Source organism: Ostrinia furnacalis, unplaced genomic scaffold (assembly GCF_004193835.3).
Source record: "Ostrinia furnacalis isolate ACB-3 unplaced genomic scaffold, ASM419383v2 OfSCF1168, whole genome shotgun sequence".
NCBI lineage: Eukaryota > Metazoa > Arthropoda > Insecta > Lepidoptera > Crambidae > Ostrinia > Ostrinia furnacalis.
The window spans coordinates 89727-110209 of record NW_021131407.1 but is presented as its reverse complement, the minus strand read 5'-3'; the positions used below and the strand labels follow the sequence as shown (position 1 = coordinate 110209).

General features: G+C 37.3%; 1 protein-coding gene across 2 annotated transcripts in view; it reads right to left on the bottom strand.

The window, feature by feature from the left end:
- Positions 1-7175: 7175 nt before the first annotated feature.
- LOC114351634 (uncharacterized) overlaps positions 7176-20483 on the bottom strand; it is a 54096-nt gene continuing 40788 nt past the window's right edge. For both annotated transcript variants that reach the window (XM_028302912.1, XM_028302911.1), the window contains 5 exons: positions 15326-15498; positions 14513-14729; positions 13818-14157; positions 12299-13448; positions 7176-10124 (listed from right to left, as the gene is read on the bottom strand). In XM_028302912.1, coding sequence (XP_028158713.1) covers positions 9907-10124; positions 12299-13448; positions 13818-14157; positions 14513-14729; positions 15326-15498 — 2098 coding nt within the window. In that variant the 3' untranslated portion in view covers positions 7176-9906. The remainder of the gene's footprint in view (positions 10125-12298; positions 13449-13817; positions 14158-14512; positions 14730-15325; positions 15499-20483) is intronic.

The following is a 20483-nucleotide window of genomic DNA, read 5'->3' as shown; positions in this document are numbered from 1 at the left end:
GTCGGTTGAATTTTGCCACATGAATGGTGTTAATTGTGGATTCAGCTATGTCAGATGCCTATGGCTTAAAAATTTGATAACCTAGTAGGTATCAATCATACAATTTATAGCAGAAAAATTCAACATTCTACCAAATCGTTACTCTTTTATCATTTCGTTTTTACGGTAGCTAAAATTTGCTCACTGGAGCGACATGAATTGGAAAAGGCAATATTGGCAATTATTTCACATTATTTAGTGAACAATAAATGCCACGAGCGTTAGTGCCGGTGGCAAATTGGATCCGAAATTGACTAGTAAATAAAATAGGGGCCTTTTAGGGACGACTAAATTGGGCGCGTATAAAAGTTGAATTGTTAATAAAAAGCTTCGATTGAAGGTAGTTTTATGTGACGAATGTGCAATAAAATAAATGTAATGAATGGATTTTTTAAAAAAGCTTGCTATTCGCGACCATCCATGGATTTTGTATGGCAAAGTAAATCATACGTAGTATTCGCGATCTCAATTAACTTTAATTGATTTCAAAGCGACTGAATATTGAATTAAACAACAAATTGAAGATAGACTTGTTTTAGTTCTAAAGTGGTTATTTTTAAAGAAGTTGTTTCTTAGAATAATTGGTATAAAATGGTGTAAACCTATAAACTACCCAATTGGTGTAGTTTTAGCGTTCGTTCATTCGTTTCAGCCAAATGACGTCCACTGCTAGACAGACGACCTACGACCGATCCTGCCCGCATCCAGGTACTTCCCGCGAGTTTCTCCAGATCGTCGGTCCACCTAGTGCTGTAGCAGTAGCTGCCCACACTTCGTCTTCCGGCCCGTGGTCGCCACTAGAGTACTTTTATAACAGCCTTCACCTCCCGGGCAGACGCCTTATTGTATAAAATCAAATAAATCGCATTCCACTGGAAATCGAACCTGGTCTTTCCAAAAAGATGCCATTGCGCCATCCATACACTAAGTACGATATAATGTCAAGAGCGCAGCATCACACATCCCATTGATGCGCGGCCGCATGACGTCACGACTCACCTCGCCGCGCGGTAAAACCATTCATAAAATGGTAATGCCCAGTACAGTCAGAGAGCGACAAAATTAAAATTCATATTTAGTTACATATGAGTGGGTAGAAAAAAATTATAGTGCTTTCAGTATAGGTAATGAAGGTCTTCTTGCCTTCGTAAAATTAGTCGTGCTGAGTTTTAGATCTGAAAATGCTCAATGGCAATTTCAAGCGTCTTTTTTTACAATTCAAGACAGACGGAAAGCTCAGCTTTAACTTCGCTTCTTGCTTAAAAAGCTTCCATACATTCCCTTATATTTAAGCACATTTATACTAATTCAAAATAGATTTTACCTTTTTAAACATTTAATAACATCGATTCTTAGTTATCCTTGAACAATAACAAATGCATTGTTTCTATTTTTGACATCTAAGGATCCTCATAAGTTTGAACAATCACAAACTACGACCCATGCGGGTGGACAATCAGTCAAGACGTTGTTTTGACGCATAAACACTCGGTCTGACGTAGGGCCTATGCGGGCGACCTTTAGCACGAGAAATATTGCTGATCTGCTAGTTATAAATCTGGGCGTTGACAGGGTACCTAGGTATTCCTTGACCGTGGTACAGCTGAGTTATATTAAAACAGCGATTCGATTAGAAAACGATACCTACTTTCTTTGGCTCGCGTCTGGGAGTGTTAGAAGCCGCCCTCGTAAATCTCGTCACAAGGATGTAGTTTGTTAGACGAGACAATGACAATTATTGTGTGTCTGGCGCATATTTATTTGAGGAGAACCGGAAAATGCGATGGACTTGGATGCGTTAGCCTACTCTATTTGATTTCAATAGGAACGATAATCGTAAAAGCGCTTTTTAAAAAGCTTGTTTTATAAATAAGAATGAATATTTTTATGGACTTTTATGACTTTGTGAAAAAATAAGTTTCTATTTGCTAATGACAAAAATGATCGGTATTTTTAGTCCCATGCTTCATCATTCTAAAGTCGCATTATTTTTGGATGTGACTATAGTCAATTAAGATAATTTTCAAGAGCTGTAAAAACTTTGTTTTTCTTCATTCGTACATTATGTAGAGCGTGCACGTAACAGGGTTGAACCTTTTTTGCATAATTAACGAAAGTACAAGACGAAGCTTATTGATTTCATGAAATAATTAATTGACCGAAAGTTTAATTTAATCAAATACACGAAAATGATGAAAAAATGATTTTCAATTTGAAATCATCGTTCTTTTAGTGAGTTCAAGAACCTGATTTTGATCTCAGATCTCTAATCCAATACCTAATTATCTAATGCACGCTTATCTTTGGTTTGTGGCATCTCCCCTCGCTGCACCCTTACCCAAGATTTCAGAATCAGCCTCTGAAAGGGGATAGAGAAAGGTGTTCGGGATTTGCCAGATTTCATGGGGTAGATAGGTTTCAAGATAACTGGAATAAAGTTCATTTTAAAATGGAGTTGAAGTAAACTAATCATTTAGTTGTGTATAAGATTGGAATCGAGCTGATGGATGATTTAAACTTTAAAGGTTAATGGTATTAACATGGAACAGCCAATCGCTTCACGTATTTATTTATTTTTAAAATTTGTAGTTTCAAAACGTTTGTCCGTAAAATATAATTAAATAAGATTTCTTCTGTTATCTTACCTCAGTTGCTATTGATGGGTAGGTAGGTTACTTCTTTGTTATAATATTTATTCTCACGCATTCATATTGTTAATAGAAAGTGTTGTAAAACTACTAGACATTATTCTTGTCGTTATTATACTTAAACATAATATAATACTGTAAACTTGCATAATTGTAACGTAATCGAAACAATACCTACTTGTTTATATTTAAAGACACAGTAGGTATAAATATTTTCTTAAACTGATTCTATTGCAAAAAAAAAACTCGTTTATATTGTTTCAATCCTCCAATAAACTAAACGTAATAATTTACGAGGTTTTACATTAGATGAAACCTGGGAAAAATTGCGAAAAAGTTCAGAATAATTTATTATATGCAGACAAATCCGCAGCAAGTAACTCTACCTCATTTTTATTTTTACAGAAATAAAGTAGATTCCCATTTCCCACAATCGTTACCGGTTTCTTATTGCATTATGCAAATTTTATTTAAAAACGAATACCTACTTGTTTCCTTGCCATACTGGCCTAATTATTTTACATTAACCTTCCAGGCGCCACTAGTGACTTTTGGAAACTTCTTTTTATTTCTTTCGTTTGTTCGTTTCAGCCAAATGTCGTCCACTGCTGGACAAAGGCCTCCCCCAAGGATTTCCACAGCAACCGGTCCAGCGCCGCTCGCATCCAGGCACATCTCTGCTCTTTTATTTCTTTTCCTTAGGCTAGATGGAATAGCACTAAGTACGAACATACTTTACATAAGTATTTATATTTATGTAAACTTTAAAACTTTTCTTTTCACACTTTGGTGACGTGTTATATCTACGCAATAAATTCTGCAAGAGACCGCTGAAAACTGAAAATATCTTGACATTTCGTAACTAGGCGTTTTTTGTAACCTTAAAACGTCAACGTGTGTATCCGAAAAGATCGTATCCCATACAAAGTTAAATTAACCCTATTATAACTCGCTCGCTGAATCCTATATCCAGTACGGCTTAAGTAGTTATGGTCGCTCTTACAACAGTTACTTAAACAACATTCACAAGCTTCAACTAAGAATATTAAAACGAATAGTTTCTAACGTAATTAGAGAACAATTTAAGGATAATGAAACTGGAATATTTAATCACTGTAAAGTTTTGCCTGTTCAACTCCGATTCAAGTATAACATTTTAAAAGAACAATATTTTAATACAACATTTCGTAAGAAAGTAGAACACCCGGTATTTACTCGTGCTATTGCCCGTGAGCGCCTACAGACAACACAAGCTCGGAATGTGTATGGTGAGCGAACGACGCAGTACTTGGTTCCGCGACTTATTAACGAACTACCCGCTACTTTAAAAGATAATTTAAATGAAAATAACATTAAGTCCAAGCTAAGGTCGTTTTTTCTGGAACATATTTCATAGCGGAAATGCATTTGCCTAGTATGGGTACGACTTATACGAATTTTTTATGTTTCTAGCAAAAATTTTGTATCTTGCATCAAAGATAGGAAGTTGATTATTTTTTTCAAAAATCTGCAATTAATAGGGAATCTGTCAAAAAAAAGAAATCTGAGAAAAGTTGACCCAAAAAAAGATAAAAAAATTTAAAGCCTACTGGGTCATACAATTTGAAAAAATCACAAAATTAACGATAACTTCTAAACTATGAAAAATCGTAGAACATACATGGGGGTGAAATCGATAGGTCTAGTCCTCACCTATCACCTGCCTTCGGCTTGACACCTTACAAGAAACACCCTGTATAGTAACCTCTTGGTAAATCGGCTCGACAGGGATGCCTATATATGAAAATTGTAACTTTTATTATGTTTTTTCTTTGTTTCTCTGTAGAACGCAACTGTTAGACTGACCGCATCAAGCATTGAAAACAAACCTCAGTGGTTTATGCCAATGCATTTAATTGTAATATGTTTAAGAACTTCCTTTGTAAAATGATAATAAATAAAAAAAATTAAAAAAAAGGTACATAATAACATAAATACTGAAAATTAAAACACAATTTTTTTTAAATTTCGAGAGTAATGGGGCTTTTGCTTGTAATTTATTAAAGTTGTTAAATTACTTAAGCAACTATCTATCTCTAAACATTACTGAAAAAACTGGTCGCTTGTTTAAACCCAGTAAAGGCTAATGTTCGTTTGATAGTACAAGCAGTTCATTAGAATTATTGATTTTATCTTCTTTCTTATGTATTACAAGCCTTTAATAGTTTCTAAATAAGTTTTTTGTCGCGGCATATCCTTGTCACATGTCATGATGAGACTTGATATGCCATCAGATAATTTAGTATTTCGAGTAACGCGGTAGCGAGACAACTTTCGAAGATTCACTTTCAAATTAATTTCACTTTGTTAAATCTACCTGTTGTGTGTATTGTGTAATTTAATTTAGAAGTGTCAATCAAATGGTAATCTTGATAGTTGATAAGAAGATATCACTTTATTCCTACCTATTATTTTTATATTACTCGTACATCTATACTCGTATCAATATGACGGCATTACCTTACTAACACGCATTAGGCTGAGTTGCACCACCTTATTTTAACCGTAACTATAACCATATCCGGTGTTATTTGTATATGTATCAAACTCCATTGATAAACTTTTGACGTTTGTTATAATTAAAGTAAGATAATGGGTGTGGAGTTCCACAAGGAAGCATACTGGGCCCTATTCTTTTCATATTATACATCAATGATCTACCCAAAATAACAAAACACAAATCTATTCTCTTTGCTGACGATACTACTCTAATTATAAAGGGAAGGGATGCGGACTATCTAGAGACTGAAATAAATACAACTGTTAAGCGAGTTATTAAATGGCTAAGCGAAAATAATCTAAAAGTAAATATTGACAAAACTAAAATAATGCAATTCAGGACATATCAATCTCATACACCTAATATTAAAATAGATTATGAAGGACAAATAATACAAAATGTACAAATGACTGAATTTTTAGGAATATTGATTGACGAAAACTGTAGTTGGAAATTACACATAAACCAAGTATGCGATAAATTAAGTAGATTCGTATTTGCTCTGCGAAGGCTTAGAGAAACTGTTTCTGTAGAGGTTGCTTTAGAAGCATATCACGCATACGTCGTCTCTGTTTTACAATACGGCTTAATAATATGGGGGAACTCTACTGATATAGAAATAGCGTTTAAAATTCAAAAAAAATGTGTCAGAGCTTTAAGTGGCGCTGACTACATTGATCCCTGCAGACCATTGTTTAAACGTTTTAAACTTTTGACATTATCTTGCCTTTACATTAAACAAATTTGCTTGTTTGTAAGACAACATTCCCAATTTTTTTCTTTAAAACTGCCATTTGAAGGGAAATCTCTTCGAAAACGCCCTACAGGATTGCTTGAAGTCCCCTTCTGTAGACTAACGCTAAGTAATAAGAATGCATTTTCAATGGCGGTGAAAGTATATAATGCTTTACCCGAAGAAATTAGGACACTTGCAGGGCCTTTATATAAAACCAGATTGCATGCATGGTTATTAGAAAATACGTTTTATACTATGAATGAATATTTCAATCGAAAATGACATTTATTACTTATTTTTAATTATTCTTTTAATGGCATTATTTTATTGTTTGATTTAATTTATTTTGATTGTTTTGACATTGTTTTATTTTTTATATTTCTGACATATTTAATTATTTTCATGTAGTAAATGACATAATATTTGTAATTTATTCTTGTAGAAATTATTTAAATATTTGTACGCTGACTAATTATACAGCAAATTTTGGCGATCTACTTATACTAGTTTTAAGACCACTATGTTTACCCAAAATTGTGCAAATAAATATTTGAATTTGAATTTGAATGCAACCCAGCCTTAATACCTACCTGTATACCTATGTACTATCGGCAACAGTGTTAACTGCCTATTGCCAGTCATGTCATCTCGTTCTGTTGCAAAGAATCACCATTTGATGAGAGCGAGTTGTGGCGAGAGTAAAAACGGAAATGGATAGTTAACAGTGTGGCCGTGTGTACCTACCTACTCTTAGGTAGGTAATAAGTCAATATTATTCTGGTGACATGATTTCAATTTGAATTTGTATTGTATGCGACTATATTCCTGAGATTTTTGTTAGTTATAAGAAATCGAATGATAATAGCTCTTAAAAACCTTTTCTCCAGACTGTAATTCTTAATTCCGATAGTTGGAACCCCGAAGATTTACTCTACGGCTAAAGATCTCTAATTTTCCTTTCATGCATTCATACATATTTCCAGGTTTTAGTAATGCTTAATAAATAATTTGTTATATTTTTTTGTCTTACTTCTAGCAGATAAAAGGACAAAGGGAATTGAAATAGAAAAATACACATTTGTTTGAAATGCACTATATTTCAAATCAGTTGCAATTAAATATTACAAACCGTTTTAAATGTATTAAAACTATCGCAACGTAAAGTTTATAAGAAAATAGTTAACTTTTTACATAAAATAACTATTTAATGTGCAACAATCCCTCGTGAATACCAAACCATGGGCAAGCAGGTCTCGGACCAAAGGAGTTTGTGGTTTTAATAAAATTCATTTATTTACAACACCAAATGAAGGCTGACTTTTAATGAAGTAGCACATAAACAAATGAAACTTTTCATTGTCATCGATTTGTGTCAATGAATTTTAAAATAGAAAATCGTTTGGTACGAGATCTTTTGGTGGCCACGGTAAGGTTTTAATAAATATAAATAAAAATTTTGATCTGTTGACGTTAAGGTAAGAGTCCTAGAGTCATAGAGACCATGGCATGCTCGAATGTTTCATGTAAAAACTTACGGAAAAACGAGCTAAAATATACGCCTTTTAAAGAGCTTTTAGTGTGGCCTTTAGTCTCAATGAAGTCAATGAAGTAAAGTAATATAATATTATGTAACACAAAATATATTAAAACGTTAAAGTGGCCACCAATCAAACACTGACTAGACTATAAAACCGACCAGCGCTAAATAAAAGCGTTCCAGAATAAAATAATATTAAGGTACAGTTACAACGCGGTCGAGTTAACTGCGTACCTTGTTGGAATGCGACTCTCCCTCGTACATCTTTCCGCGTTCGCCCCAGAGACGTGACGTCACGGTTATCAGGTGCGCAGTTAAAGTTAACTCGACCGGGTTTTACAAATGCTCATAAAATGTCATCCTTATTAGCATGCTTAAAACGAGCGTGCTCGAACAAATTGAAATGAGCATGCTTAATATTAACAATGTTTCGACACACATGCTACTAAGTAGCAATTGCTCAATGATGACATGCTTTATGCTAGTAATGAGCATGTGTAATCTGTAGTCCTATTTGCAAAACCACGTATGAGTTTGGCAAGAAAAACATGCACGCAATAAGAGTCGAAATTGGTATAAATAAATTATGTAAGTACCTTATCTTTCATTAAAACAACTAGGTTATCTGGTATTTGTTGCAAAATTTGTGCGTTTTAAGTCTGTATAAAATTCACAAATACAATTGTATAAGTCGATGAAGAATTTTTTTTACGAAAAAGAGGAAATAAAAGTCGTATATTTTATTGGGAGGACGAACTTTTTTGTATAAAACTACTTATCAAAAGCATTTCAAATGTAAACATGAGTAATAAGATTTTTAACATGGATGGTTATATTGCTATTGCTTATAATTTGCAAATAGGCGTTTGAATGGTATTTGTTACATCTGTACAGTTACATATAAAATATATGCATTTTGGCGGGTTTGTTTATTTTATTCGATCCATTAACTATTCACAGTAGTATAATACAATAATACGCGTGAAAATGTAAGGAACGAGTAAATGAAAGGCACAAATAATTTAAGTACCTATATCAACCTCTAAATGAAGTACATTGTAATCTTAAACCTACAAAAATATGTTATGTATTGCATATTGTAATTTTACAAACACCCAACGAAGTTACAATTACAATCCATAAATAAATGTAAATTCATTTGTTACAATAAACAAAACATTCATTTAATGAAATTGTGGTCCTTTACTTACAATTCCTTTTAATTTTACTCATGTCTAACTTAAATAACATATTTTGCACGAATAAATGAATACAATAAAACCACTTACATAGTAATATTATTTTACAAAATTTACTTTCTATATACCCAAAACCCAGTATCATATAGCCAGCTATAATATTTTTGGCACACTACTACATAACTAAATTCGAAAACAACTAAACTAAAGTACCTACTCGTTACAATTTTAGTCTTTTACATACTATGTACATAGGAACAACGTTGTGTTTTGCATGTACTTTAAGTTATGTACATTTTATATACACTGTAGTCCATTAGGACTTCGATTGGTATCGAAAATTAAAATAAAAACGTTTCTAATTCTAATGGTTTTAATTTTCAAATTAAGTTGCTTCCAAAAACCAAATTTAAAAGCGGTGTATAACGTCTGTTTTAAGTTTTGACTCTGAACTATGTTGGTGACATAAATGCAACCATTGCAAACTTTAAGCTTAGTTAGAGCTCTTATTGCAACTTTAAATCTGGCTAGATTGGTGAAACCATTGGAAAATGACCTATATCACTTTAAGGATTGGTTTTACACATTAACCAGCTCTGATCCATAAATGCTACCATTGGAAAGTGACCTTCATAACTTTATTGATGTAATACGCTAACTAGCCAACAGTTCTGATCTGTTCATGTTAGTACCATAAATGCAACCATTGGAAAGTGACCTTTATGCTTCTAAGCATTAGTATCACACACTCTAGTCAATGCAGCTGTAACCTGCCCCGTTGGGTCAACCATTGTAAAATGACCTTTATGACTTTAAGCTTTATTAGAGCTATAATGCAGCTGACCTGGCTAGTTTAGTGCAACAATTGGAAAATGAACTGTATGCTCCTAAGCATTAGTAGCTATCACACTCTAGCCAATGCAGCTGTAACCTGCCACGATGGGTCAATTATTGTAAAATGACCTTTATGGCTTTAAGCTTTATTAGAGCTCTAATACAGCTCTGACCTGGTTAGTTCGATGAAACCATTGGAAAAAAGACCTACGCTTATAGTCTAGGCATTAGTATCACACACGCTAGCCTAATCAGATGTAACCTGGCCAGTTTCGTGCAACCATTGGAAATAACCTATATGGTCTTTTAACATTAGTGTGATACAGTAGCCAATGCAGCTTTATCGTGGCCAGTTAAAAATGACCTACATGCCGTTAAGCATTAGTATCACACACACTAGCCAACGCAGCTCTGTCTATACTGGCGTATTCTTTTCCAGAGCGAGGCCGCGTCAAGTGCCGGTCTGCTGATACGTCACAGGAGCTGAAGGAAGACACCGAGAGAGACTCCATGTAGTCGGAGGTGTCTGAGGCGCCGCTTGAGGTGCTCTTGTTGGTCAGCTGGCTCAGGCGCGCTGTGATGTCAGGGTCTACTGTGGAAGAAAGGAACGGTTAAGGTTTCAAGTTCGTTCGTTCGTTCGTTTCAGCCAAATGACGTCCACTGCTGGACAAAGGCCTCCCCCAAGGTTTTCCACAATGAACGGTCCTGCGCTGCCCGCATCCAGGCTCTTCCCACGACCTTTACCAGATCGTCGGTCCACCTAGTAGGAGGCCTGCCCACGCTACGTCTTCCAGCCCGTGGTCGCCACTCGAGAACTTTCCTGCCCCAACGGCCATCGTCACTACCAGCTATGTGCCCCGCCCACTGCCATATGTTTCAAGTTCACATGAAGTAAAATCTATACTCTATTGATACTAATATTATAAATGCGGAAGTAACTCTGTCTGTCTTGCTTTCACGCCTAAACCACTGAACCGATTTTGATAAAATTTGGCATAGACATAGTTTGAGTTCCGGGGAAGGACATAGGATAGTTTTTATCCCGGTTTTTGAAACAGGGACGCGCGTGATAATGTTTTTCTGTGACAGACAAAATTCCACGCGGGCGAAGCCGCGGGCGGATAGCTAGTTTTAAATAAATTTAAAATATCAAATAGCTTGAAGCCGGATCCAGACGGGCGTAATGTGTAATGTAAGATTACGTTTAATGTAACACGAATTCTACGTGTGGACGGCACTAAGAACATTACATGTAAAGTGCTGCCCATACTATTTCAATTACATTACACGATATATTGCATTGCGTGATACACCCGTCTGGATCCGGCTTAAAGGCGGGAATTGAACCCACGACCTTTCGCTTGCCGGGCGAAGGCTCTTCCAACTAAGCTACTCGTACTTAGACTAGAGATGAAACGGATATCCGGTAACTATCCGGTAGGCCGGATATCCGGCCTAAATTTACTATCCGGCCGGATACCGGATATTAACTCACTATCCGGCCGGATACCGGATATTAAAAATTTACGACAATTTCCTATTAATAAAATGAAATACATTGATCTTTGAGGTAAACATCAATAAAATGGCTTATAATAATGACGGCTTTTATTTAAAGTCCACAAAGTTACAAAAAAGCCATATTAAGGCAATTAAAAAAATTAATTTCTTTTTCTGGGCTATTCACTCTAATGACGAATACATAAATAGTAAATATCTGTTTATGTCGAAATAATGCCAAATAAAATAGGCGATCTTTTTTTCACTGATGGTAGTGAAGTGATGGTCTGATGTCATGACGCATTACAGTCAGATTACGCAGCAAGTTAACTAATTTAATTTTCGCTGTTCAATCACACACTCACGATGGCAACCGAAATCGCCTGAATTGATCTGCCCCCTAGACAACTTGTCTAACGCCCGATTCCCATATTCAATCCTTGTCCAAATCCGGATTACAACTGTCAAATTGAATTCAGTTTTAGATTATATTTCCAAAATTTTCGATGCATTTACACTTTAATATTGTTTAAATAGTCTTATAAACAATATAAAAATGTAAAAACATCAAAAACCGCAGTTATTTTGGCCAAAAACATATTAAAATTTGACAGTTGACAATCCAAATCCGTATAATTTGGATTAGGATTGAATATAGAAATCCAGCATAAGACAAGTGGCAAAATCTGAGATTATATTCGGACTGATTCGATTTTCGAAAAGTGTGACTAGTCTAGTCTACTAATAGACCCACTGATCGCGTTTGAAGCACCTGTGCGGCGCTAAACTCGTCACGACATGCAACGAGCCAATGGGCCAACTATCCGGCCGCCGGATATCCGGCTATCCGGCTTAGCAGGTGGCCGGATATCCGGTATCCGGTATCCGGCCAAACAACTATCCGTTTCATCTCTAACTTAGACAGTGGGTGAACCCGCAAATAAAAAAATATAGTCACTTTTCTATTCTATTCGTCTTTTTTTCTATTTCTAGACTAGACACGTTTCTACTCGAGCTCTAAGTAGTAGTGTAATCCAGACAGTAAAGTTGGATACTTAGATAACTTTTACAATTTCGTCAGGATTTAAAGTGACTAAATTTAATTACCCAAGTAATGAACAAGTCTGAAAACTTACGAGACTTAATTTATAATTAAGCTTGACTTTCAACTGCAAGGAGGTCAAAAGAAACTACGAGTTTCATCTCTTAGTCTAAAGATCAACTTTGACTATTTAAAACGAACAATTATGGGAAAAAATAACTTACTAGTTTTCCTCTTCCGCATTGTAAGAGTATCGACGTCACACGAATTCGACTTAGTCAGCGCCGAGACTTCTTCGAAATGAAACGTCAGATTCTTCAGAGGGTCTGACGAATTTGACTTCACAAAGGCCGAATGTACTGGCGTCAAAGATTTCCTCATATTTTGCTTGTTGCACTTGATATGTTTCTTCATGGATTTGGAATTAGTCACGGGCATTTCGAACTCCTTGAAGTCTCCCTTGTGATGCTTCAAAGACCCTGTCGAAACTCCAGAATCATTGGAACTGGAAGAATCCCTATTTTTATCGGATTTACTCGGAACACTTGACGAACGTCGGATCTTGACTGCATCTCTGAACCGAGCCACAAATACGTTCTCACTTTTCAATTCGGGAACTTTGAAGGTTTTGTCTTTGTCTTCAAATTCTGATTTATTCCCTACAGGGATACCTTCGTTTATCCTCTCATTCTTCGTCGCTTTTCTAAGCACAGTAGGCGTAAAACAAATCTGATTGTTCAGGTAGTCATCATCGTGTCTCTTAGTGAAATCTGCCGAACTAGATCTCCTGGTGCTGATGGTGCTGACTGTATCCGAGTGCTGAGTAGGATCTGATACATGGCTGATCCTGCTTATGTTATCTGAACAGTTTTTGTTGCTATTACTTGAAATACTGATTTCTAGAGGCTCCATGTGCATATAATTTAGGTGATCGTTGCAACAGTCCGTTGAAGGGTGCACAGTGTTCGTTGTAGCCGTGGAAATGTCATCGTCATGTTCAGGGATGTCTTCCAATGCATCCAAGTCCTCTTGACTAAACCCAGCGCTTCGAAGGATCTGCAAGGAACTTTCGAACTTCTCTAAAGTGGCTGTAAGGTCTAGGTTCGCGTAGTTATTATACTCGATTCTTATATCAGGTTTTTTGGTAACTGGGGTTACGTTAACGTAATTGGACAGTGCCTCTGCCGTGGATACTTCATTATTATTAACACTAGTATCACATTGGTTGTTGTTGTCCATAGGCTGGTCAGTTTCTTTTTTGGCATCGGTTTGGTTCTGAACGCAGGTGCAGGACTGGCCGTTGATGAGACATTTAAGTTTCTTTGGTGTGTCGTATAAGTTTGATGGGTCTGAGTTGCCATCTATTGGGTGCTCCTGGAAGAATATGAGAAAAATGTGTTATTGAGTGCCGTCACATAGTTTAAGCATATTATATGATAGGGTTTGTGACTTGTAAGTAAGGGTATAAATATGTTAGGAAACGAAAGTATTCGGCAAACCTGATCATAAAAAACTCATTTTATTTTTGCAAGTAGGCTTTTAAAAAGCACTTTTACACATCCCATAACAATAACCCCATCACTGCTTCGGGACAAAAATGGTATGGCAAAGAAGCAGCGCAAGAAACTCAGTCACAATTGAAATCTACTACTATTCGTGAAATCTTTTGTTTCTGCCACTTCATTTCATGTTTCACGGCTTAAAAAAGTTACTGCCATTAACTTTAAGAAAACAATAACTTACTTGTATTAAAGGCATCGGCGTCTTTGGCACGTCATAATTCTCGTAGGGTCCACTGAAGGACTTCTTCCTACAGCAGCAAGGCTTCGGCTGCTGCCAGCACTGGCAGCCGTTGCCGGTCTTGGCTGGTACAGTTGGCGTGCAGCAGGCCACTGGGCTGCCGCGTTTCGATTCGAAGCTCTTGTCGAGGAGGCATGCATTCCGCGGTACACTGTACTCGGAGGCAGACCCGCTTGATCTGGAGTAGATGGACGCGCGGTCGGAGTCCGAACGCTTCTCCATAATGTTCTCCATGGTCCACACTGGGGACATGATTGAACCTGGTGTGCCCATTGTGGAGGACCTGGAATTAACATAGAAATTATGATTCAGATGAGGTTCTAAGGCAATCAGTGTCCCGCTGATATTTTGCAAGTCAAGCATTGATTGGACGTGGTAAAAAGTATATTTTCAATGGTCTCCAGTTAAATAAATGAACTTACTTTTGCGTCCTAGGGCAAAAGGTACATCTGTGCTAAAAAAGGAATAAGTTTTGAGAAAAGAAGAGGTTTGTCAACATGTTATTAAACCTCTAAAGACTAGATGAAATGATGAGTGGCTTTAATAAGATTGTACATGCAATACATCTTTCGAAGAAGAACATGGTTTGTACAAAACAATACTAATGATTCAGACTATATTTACATTACTCAACATACCTAGTCAAGTGACTGATCTTGCCAATGCAACTGGAGCACCTGGGCAGTGACGTGGGCCGTCGGAACTTGTCTTCGCTGTCCAGGCTGGTGTCGAGGTCGGACAGGCAGTGCATGGTCTGGCTGGCTGGCGCCGCCCAGGACGGAGACACAGACCGCAGCGACGGGTGGAAGCAGTCGTCCATGCAGGAGCTGGTGTCGGAGAAGCGCTTCTCTAGGACTGGAAGGAGAAGGTAGCAGTTAATATAAATTATATTAACATTAAAATTAGTTACTTGTAAATTACTAAGAATCCTGTTAACAAGTGGGCTCATCACAAAGTTGAGCTGCGTCGGGGATTGGACCCCTGTTCCTCGGATCACGAGTTGGTCAGTCTGACACCTTTACCGTTCGGTTACTGTCGCTTTATTGGTGGTTAATCAGAGGGATTTATTTTAATATGATGGTAAGTGAGGTCCACAAATCTAGTGTCAGACTATTAGCTGCTAAACATTGGTTAATGTCAATAGGAACAGCATAACGTATCCTTCAAATCAAGAATTTTATCGGAATAATGGCTTGCGATGTCCTACCATGGCAGCGCAGAGCAGAGGTAAGATTGAAACCAAAGTAAATTGGGTTCACTTGGTCTATCCAAAGAAGACACAGCCTGAAGCAGAGACATCGATTGCTTTGTGTAGTTCTGAAGCTACAGGCATAGTGGTAGGAGGCATAGCAGTTGCTGCCTGCAGCTGCTTTCGATCGTCTTCTAACTCATGCTTTTTAGTCTTTAAAATTACTTTCCTTAGTCCATACGGTGTTTTATAAACAACTTACCAGAACCACTCCTAGAAGCGATGCTAAGCCTGGACTGCGCGTCGTGGCTGTACGCGTTGAGGAGGTCCGTCAGCTCCCTCCCCCCCTCCGCCGCGAACACGAACAGCCCCTCCCCCTTGCCGCAGCGAGACCCCCCCTCCACGCAGAAGCGTTTGTCGACCACGCCGTAGCGTCTGGAAAGATAGAAACGAAGGTTAGTCTCATAAAACTCACTTTATTTTGCAAGTAGACTTTTAAAAAGCACACACTTTCCAGTTTTAACTCTACCACTGCTTCAGGACAATAAATGGGCCAGCTTATTCAATGGTTTACAGTCTTTAAAATATACATAGTTATAAATATTAAAGCGAGCTTAAATGGAGGACTTATCCCACCACAGTTTCCTACCACTGCAACTTGTAAAGCCAGGATCTACAGCTTAGCCTCCAATGAAACCCAACCAGTGAAGATGTGAAACTATCTTCAACCGACTTCAAAAAAGGAGAAGGTTCTCAATTCGACCCGTATGTTTTTTTTCTATGTTTGTTACGCGATAACTCCGCCAATTATGAACCGATTTGAACAAATCTTTTTTCGGCATATAGGTAATACCTCAAGGGTGGTCCCATTTAAATTTAATAATAAAAAAAACAACCCCCAAGGGTGGAAAATTGGGGATGAACTTTTTTATACGCAATATCTCCGCCGATTATAAACCAATTTGAACGATTATTTTTTTGTTGAATAGGTATTATTTGTGTTCACGCATTTGAAGTCGGTTTTTTTTTAAAGTTATCCTATTATTTTAATCTTAGATAGTATGAAATTGAGGTCGGATTTGTGAGGTGTGAGACTTTGAGTTGGAAAGGCTCCTAAGCAAAGTTCAAGGTAATTCTTTTTACGCTAAGTAAGTCTCACACAAGTAGAGACTTACGTAAGTCTCTCTCTTGTTCCATAATATCTCTTATTCCCACTGCTGCAACTGCTGTGTAAATATGACTAAGTATATAACTGCCAATCGTGAAAACTAAGTTCTGGCGTAGTCGGGTAGAAAGGTAGCGACAGAAACTTCAATATTACTGCAGAATTGACTTTCATTAGTTTTCAGTACCTACTTGTTTACGTATTTTTTACTGAAGTCAGTAAATAAATAAAAGTAAATTGAACGAATTCCAGAAATAACTAAAAAAGAAGCTAGCTTTTATACGGTCATAATAATATTGGAATTCCAAGAGACAATAAAATTCCTAGACAATGCTCCACTGAATTCGTTTTATCAAAGCAATAAAAATATACAAATTATGCTCTACGAGTCGTAATTAATATAAGGGCATATTAAATAGTCTTTTTAATTGTAGTAATTGAAATCAACGCACGCGCACACAATTCTTCATCGGGCGAGTTAAGCTGGATAATTGCTGAAGCAGTGTGTAACAGCTTAATCGTTTGTTTACGCACGCCCCGGTGACATTCGCTTAGGGCCTGGGCATATGCTGGTGAGAACAGCCAACTCACCGCGAACGGAGGGATGTTAAGGGTAATATTTTAACGCGTCTTATTATAGCCATCATCATCATTATTTCAGTCATTAGACGTCCACTGCTGAACATAGGCCTCTCTCTATGATGATTTCCAGATTGACCGGGGTCCGGTTGCCTTTCCACAACTATAGGAGGCCTATTCTAGACTCTAGTGTTCACAAGTATTTTGTACCTCTGCCTATTTATTTTGTATTAAAGAATAATCCCGCTAACCCCTTGTGGTAAGTTAAAAATGCTTGTGTTACGATTACGAGTGTCCCGACACCGACAGCATTGGGCGATTGTCGCTTCAATGACTATGTATCATCTGTGACTATGTAGCGGCGATAAATATCTTTCTATGGCTAGGCTTTCGAGCACGCGGCAGGTCGCCCATGCGCTGGACTGACCAGGTCAAAACCGCACTCAATGGTCCACTCCACGAGTGCACAATCGAACGAGGCTGCAGTGCGGGAGGAATGGCGACGGATTGTGAGGCTTGCCAAAGGACCGGGTGTGACGACCACGACCACTCTGGCAAGAGTGTAGCGACGAAGAAGAGAATGGCTAGGCTGTTCTCCCTGAACTGTGTCTTGTTGAGGCCACCCGCATGGCACAAATGAACTTAGATACGTTAATTAGCGAGCACGAACAATAGCCGTGACTCGCGTTCCGAGCAGCCCCAAAGCAGCAGCAAACCCTGGATCTTATGCAGTTGCAATAGGGTTGATTTTGCAACAAAAATGTACAGCATGATGTGCTGGAATTTGTACCTTTGTGCCGTTATCGGGCACGAACTTTCAGCCTTCGTGCGGGACACTTTTGGCAGTTGTTGGATTGTCTTTGAATGGTTGCTTTTATGGAAACCAAAACGGGTGAATTATTAAATTAATGCATTTTAAACCAACTTCAAAAAGGAGGAAATTGACAATACGGTTAGTTATTTTTTCTTTGCTCGGAACCCAACCAGTACTTACCCCGAATAATTGTACACTTACAATTTTATGGAGTCCGATTTCAAAGGCTTTGTTTCGAAGGTTCTTCGGCAAAAACCTCTGGATTTTAACTATAAACTTAAGGAATATTGTCACGAAATTATTTACAAATTAACATGTCAGTTAAAACACCCGAGATTTTCCAAAATGGCTGTAATAATAAACAAGCTCAGTCCTTAGAGTGCACTTATATCGCAATCTTGGAAGTAGACGCGAATAATTTGACCAGAGGTATTTAATTTAACGGGCCCCGAAGGAATCCTACCCACGCCGAACGAAGCTATGTACAGTCAGCACATAAGGCTGTTTTGGTGGCAATATAGAATTTATTTCAACTACATAAGGTGTAGTGTTTACGTTGACGTGCCGTCTGTACCTATATTGCACGACGGTCTTCAGCTATGAGCCTGGTTGTCTATAAGGTTCAGTTTTGGTCAGCTTTCAGTTTGAATAGGAAGTTCCTGAAGAAACGCTACCATGCTTTTTTTACCAAGTGACGATAACAAAACGGCCAGCCACATTTTTAACTAAGGTGCAGAATTTGTGAAGTTAGGACGAGCTTGGCTCTAGATGAGATCTGATAACTTTTTCACGGTACTAACCGAGCATAATAACATTTTACATGAAAATGTCTTTGGTGTGATCACAATGAACTAGAAAGTCATTGGCAGAAGTTATCCATCAGTGCTATTTTTTCGTATTCCTGACAGTAAAATTGATTACTCTATTTTTTGGGGCATCCAACAAAATTGAAAGCTTATCCCAAAGCTCACGTTTTATGTTGTTTATTATATTACGAAAGATTGTCGTTTAAAGGTCGTCAACTCGTAAAGACCAGCAATCTTAAGGAAGGAAAATAAGAAACGATAAATCTCATTTGGAAAACAATCCAGCCGAGGCAAATGGAAACGTTTATAACCTTATTAAGGGCCAAATTGAGGATCGTTTGGGAAAAGTATTCCTCAATCTCCAAGATCCTTATAAATAAGGAGACAGCAATAAACTGACTTTCATCAGAAAGGAAACTCGTCAAGGAATTTATAGATCTTGATGTAAATAAATGCATTTATCACTTCGCAGTAGCTTTTACGGTTCACAATAAAATCTAAATCACACTAAAAGATCTTGAAAGCGTACCATTGTTCCGGCTATAAAACAAAACCGCGGTCCAAAGAAGTTTCCTGCTTTAAAAAGGTTGGATTAGTTTTTATAAGGATATAAAAAGGTGCGATATAAAACCTACCTACTAGCAGCGCGCGCGCACGTGCCAGTAACATAAAAAAAATAATGTTATAATGCAGTTTTTAAAAACAGAACATTGAAATTATGAAATTCAAACGCGATTCATCTTATTCCAAATTCGCTCTTACGTATCTATACTAATATTATAAATGCGAAAGTAACTCTGTCTGTCTGTCTGTCTCTCTTTCACGCCTAAACCACTGAACCGATTTTGTGGCATAGAGATAGTTTGAGTCCCGGGAAAGGACATAGCGTAGTTTTTATCCCGGTTTTTGAAAGAGGAACGCGCGTGATAAAGTTTTTCTGTGACAGATAAAATTCCACGAGGGCGAAGCCGCGGGCGCAAAGCTAGTTCTAAATAACGTTGCAAGTTGCACAGCGATTATCGCGTAGCCGGTCTCGGCGGCATTTACGTAATAATACCACAGGCTATGCATTCGAAAACGGGTCGCTGCAATGAAAAGTCCGTGCGATTCGAACATTGAGTAGGTCTGGTCGTGCATTTCCAATTCGGTTGTGTTATCATTTCGTAGGCGAACCACGTATTTCTTTTACAAGCGCATCTCGAAGACTACAAATGTAGTTCTTCTTAATGCATGTTAAACGTTCTAATAACTGCAATAAAACATGGCTTGATTTATGGCTATTCGATGGAATTGTTGTGTTTCTCGCCTTCTTAAAGATTTTCGAGATGATAAAAGTTTTATGGCCTTTTAGATTAATATAATAACAGCGGGAGGAGTGTTATTCTGGGGGCGTCAAAATGTAATAACATTTATCCGATTCTTGCATTTATATTTTGTTTTGTTTTTTACTTCTAAATTCACAATCGTAATGGATTCATTTATTTGTATGGAACATTTTGTCATTGACATCATGAGATGTTAACATTTTATTTTCCTAAAGCAGTGATAGTAGTTAATATGTACCTAGTAAGAATAATGGTGTAAAAAGTTATATTGGCATATTAAAGTTCTTTTTTACGCTTTTTGAAAGTTCTGCAAAGCCAGCTTATAAAGAAGAGTTTGGTGTTATTTTTTGTAAATTAGGTAGCTACATAAATCAGCAATACAGTTTTCAGTACTTTTAAATAAGCAATATTATTTACAGTCCATTTATTATTCCGACAATGGACGTCTTCAGATTATTCGAAGGCTTTTGACTTTCGTAAATGATTTGTAAATTTTATCAGAAGCGTTTATTAAATCAACTTTAGAGGGCGCTATCGTTCGGCAATGAGCACAGATAACTGAAACGGTCTTGTTCGTCAATTTGAAATAAAAGCCGTAACGCGAGATACCAGATAAGGTGAACAGGCACGGAGTCCGAGTTCTAAGGACTCGGGGCTAAGTGGTAATAAGTAAAAAAAATACGGGATACCGCCAATAAAAACCCAACCAGTGAAGGTTGTCCCGGGGGAAA